This window comes from Anneissia japonica, unplaced genomic scaffold, assembly GCF_011630105.1.
Source record: "Anneissia japonica isolate Jap-2015-1 unplaced genomic scaffold, ASM1163010v1 scaffold2756_len2360902_cov194, whole genome shotgun sequence".
Classification (NCBI taxonomy): domain Eukaryota; kingdom Metazoa; phylum Echinodermata; class Crinoidea; order Comatulida; family Comatulidae; genus Anneissia; species Anneissia japonica.
Window position 1 is genome coordinate 1,052,074 of NW_022719050.1, and position 3,986 is coordinate 1,056,059.

General features: G+C 33.0%; 1 protein-coding gene across 4 annotated transcripts in view; it reads left to right on the forward strand.

The window, feature by feature from the left end:
- Positions 1-3,986, forward strand: part of LOC117110779 (solute carrier family 49 member 4-like) — a 24,469-nt gene that overhangs the window by 5,702 nt on the left and 14,781 nt on the right. For all 4 annotated transcript variants that reach the window (XM_033253575.1, XM_033253576.1, XM_033253578.1 and 1 more), the window contains 3 exons: positions 1,249-1,601; positions 2,642-2,752; positions 3,016-3,106. In XM_033253575.1, the coding sequence (XP_033109466.1) occupies positions 1,373-1,601; positions 2,642-2,752; positions 3,016-3,106 (431 nt within the window). In that variant the 5' untranslated portion in view covers positions 1,249-1,372. The remainder of the gene's footprint in view (positions 1-1,248; positions 1,602-2,641; positions 2,753-3,015; positions 3,107-3,986) is intronic.

Below are 3,986 nucleotides of genomic sequence, written 5' to 3' on the forward strand. Positions count from 1 at the left end.
ATTTGCTTAAGTCAGTTTTGATACCTATTAATTAATATATTTTTTGTTATGTTGTGTCTAAGGATTCCTATGTAGATAAAGCATACTGTACTATTAATATAATATTTTTTGTTATATTCTTTTTATGAAGACAATAAAATCAAATTAAGCCTAAATTACTTAGGCACATCCCCCGCCACAAAAAACTGAATTGATTCAATTTGTGTAGTAAAATTGTTCTTGGTAGACAGTAGTAAATAGTTGCTATATAATTGTGGATGGCTATTCTTGATTTGTCTTCATGGTCAGTTGTTTATGCTGGGTCGATTCATTGCCAACATTATTGTCTCAATATGCCTATTACAATATAACATCATCGTATTTGATTCACAATACTCTGTGGTTATTTTGCTGTCGATAGTACCCCAGGTTGAGGAAAAGGCTTCCTGTCTGTGTGTGTGGTGTGATAGAGAGACGATTAGTGCTTCTCAATTAAGTAAAACATACCATACCATTTTTAACGTTATATGTAACCACACACGTACCTTTAAACAGATTCGGTGCAATTTTGACTACTAATACTTGCACCACCATCCCTGAGATCCCCTTCGTTATATATGTAGGCTATTCATCAGCTTCGACAGAAACTTAATAGGCCTTACTGAGAACTCGTATTTGTTGTTTTTGCACAGAGTTGCACATCCTTAAATTTCTTTAAGCTGTTTACGCTTAATGACACAACCATACTCTATGTATCACAAAAATATGCCTGAAACCGGCTCAGATTTATCATTTGAAGAACTTTTGTCCAACGCCATACTTGCAAGTGGAGTGTGTTGTTTACTATTTACATTGGACAAACGGCATAGAAGGTAGTTTGTGATTGGCTGAGGGCCTTGCAGCTAAGCCAAACTTTATTGTTAGTCGTCTTCTGATTGGCTATAGTTACGTAGCGACTTTTGATATAAATTCTCATTTTTGGTTACAGTTTCCCCAAATTCACGATTGCCGACAATCAAATTATGTTACAATTTATTAGTATTGACATTTTTGTGCAAAAGCCAGGTAGCCCGGTTTGGTGGGTCACAGAATTGAACGTTTTCGATCCTCAACCCACTGTCTAAAACAATTCATGATATTTTTGCATTGAAGTATTGAATACTGTAGTTTTGTTAGTGTTATAATTACTTTCCAATCCAATCAGAACATTTGTAAAACGCCTTTCTTTGCAGATACTTTAAACAAATGATTTTTTTTTTAATCTTTCAGATCCTAAAGATATATTTTATACTGGATTAAATGGTCATCCAAAGGGAAGTATTATAACATTAGGTACCTCTCCCATGTCTGGAATTCGTCAAAAATTGCAACATAGAATCTCTGTAGTACTTTAATGAACATGAGCAACGAAAAGGACCCTCTATTGCCTGGCAATACTACAATACAAAAAAATGAACATTACAATTCTTTTCCGTCATTGAATGATGAAGATGAAACAAAAGTAATTGGTGGATCTAGTGTCAACACATATCATCGGAGGTGGTACATTTTAACTTTGTTTTCGTTCCTTGCCTTTACTCAGGCTTCATCTTGGAATACTTGGGGTCCTATTGCGGACACTAGTAAGTCTTTGTGTTGTAGCTTATTAAAGTATGTTAAAAAAATGCTAAGTTGCATAGCACAGTGAAATTTAGAAATTATAGTCAGTCCAGATAGTCTATTTTGTGAATATACGGTACTTACCTGGATAAACCGACTAATTGCCATTGTTACTTGGAGAACACCCCTATGACAAAAATAGAACCGACCGATTGTTCCAGCATGTGACTGCAACCATACCTAAGCATTGTGTTCAATCCTTTTTTGTCGGTCAATGAGCGACGACCACACCCAACAGTTGTTGAATAGTCTGGGTATTTTTCTTTAAATCGTTTTACTATTCTGTAGTACTTTTAAAATTAACCTAATTTTGAGAGTTAATGGCTTTACTGTACATTTGTATAGCCAATGCATTTATAGTAACAAAGTTGCTTGATCCCTGGTTAAGGTTTCCAATTAATTAAAGCTTTTTAACACATTTATAAGCATTTTACACTCTTTTTTGGTGGGATAGGCAGCAGAAATATATTTTTGGAAACAAAGCTGATGCTAGATTTCCAAGATTTTAGGCCAGTCATGCTTGGACAACTTTGTTTTTTTGCCTCAATGTGAGGTTAAGTTGTTCTTGCCAATCATGTTTAAAATCTATATTAAAAACATTTTAAATTCTTCAAAGTAATTTATCATATCATAGTACCTTAGATGTAAGCTCACCCCCTATATCACGCCCAATTTTGCTTGAGCAAATGCCTAAGGTATGGTTTGAATGAGTAGCTTAACTACTTTTACAAATACTATAAAAAAAAAATATTGGCTTTGAACTAGGACTGAAAATTTTCCTTTTGGTAGAAAAGGGGATTCCCCAGTATAAGTCCACTCCCAAAAATCGGCCCAATTTTGTGTTCAAGTGGGTGGGCTTACCTTAGGAATTACAGTAAAATAAAAAATTCTTAGTACAGATATCCACATAATTAAAAATGTTAAAATAGTAATTAAAGCATAATTGGTACTGTAAGTGATAGTGTTTCTAAATATATGTTTGTTCGTTTTTTATTTTTTGTAGCAAAAGCAGTTTTAAAATGGACAGATGGAGATATAGCACTACTAACAAATTGGGGATGCATTATGTTTTTGTTGACTGCTGTATTTTTTTCATGGTTATTAGATGTCAAAGGTCAGTGAGTTCAGTATTGTGCATTATTCTTAAGCATTATACATTGAACAGCACTCATATATCATGCATTATACATCAAATAACTCATACTTAGAGTTAAGTCTGGTGGCGTGGAACTTTGGCTGCCACTGGTCGCCAAATTTCCAATTTGAAAGTTGATAAGGACAAGTATAGTATTTTTATTATTTTCATTCCACCACCTATATCTGTTCTCGTGTTTACCATCCATTTCTCACACATAACCAAAGATTATTTTCTGTCAGGATTACGCTGGGCGATATTGACGTCAGCCACGATTCTCCAGATTGGACTGATTACGCGTTGTATACCAGTCGGCATTGATAACATTAAGTGGTATGTAGAATGTCAGAACCTAAGCCAAAATGCCTTGCAAAATTTATTTTGAAACATTGTCAGAAGATTCAAGAGGTAGGGGATGGGTGGGTGGGGGAATGTATTCTCGTTTAGCAAAATAGAACTGTACTGCCAAAAGCATTTAAGAAGAAAGAAGAAAATATAATTTTATTGACATAATAAATAAGAGTGTAAAATTTAAGATAGAATTGAGGGCAGTGTTTTTAATATGGATGAACATGTACTATAGGCATACCAGTAGCCAAAAAAGAAACAAAGTGTAGTAAAGTAGAAAACAATATTTGTATTAATGATAACATAATTCCAGTAGTATTAATTATAAAAATTGTTTGAAGGTTTGCATGGCGAAGTAATGAAATATATTAATGCATGGGTACACCATGTAGATAGTTCTGAAAAGAACTGTTGTAGGTTGAGAATTTCTCAAGTAATAATAATAAAGTTTTGAATTTTAATGCTTTATTTTTTAGATTAAAACAAATTTAAAGTTAAAAAAAAGTCTGTTGTAATTCAGGCAATCATGATATGTTTTGTATTTTAAATATTCCAAATAGGATAGTATAAAAATAAATAATAAAATGAAATAAAATTCTATATGTCATATGGTGATCATGTAAAATAATTGAAGTTACAATGTTGTCATAATGTAAGTAGCCTGATGTTTAAACTCAAACAAAGCCTTCTTCATGCATTAAAACAAATAGGCCACCTAAAATTTAACTCTCACATTTTTTCATTAGCTCAACCCGCCCTCGATAAACTAACGTTAGGTTATCTCACTATATTAATTGGATTAACACATTATCAAGGAAAAGTACTGAGTGTTTAACACTGGTGTCCTTGGATTCAATTATAGGTA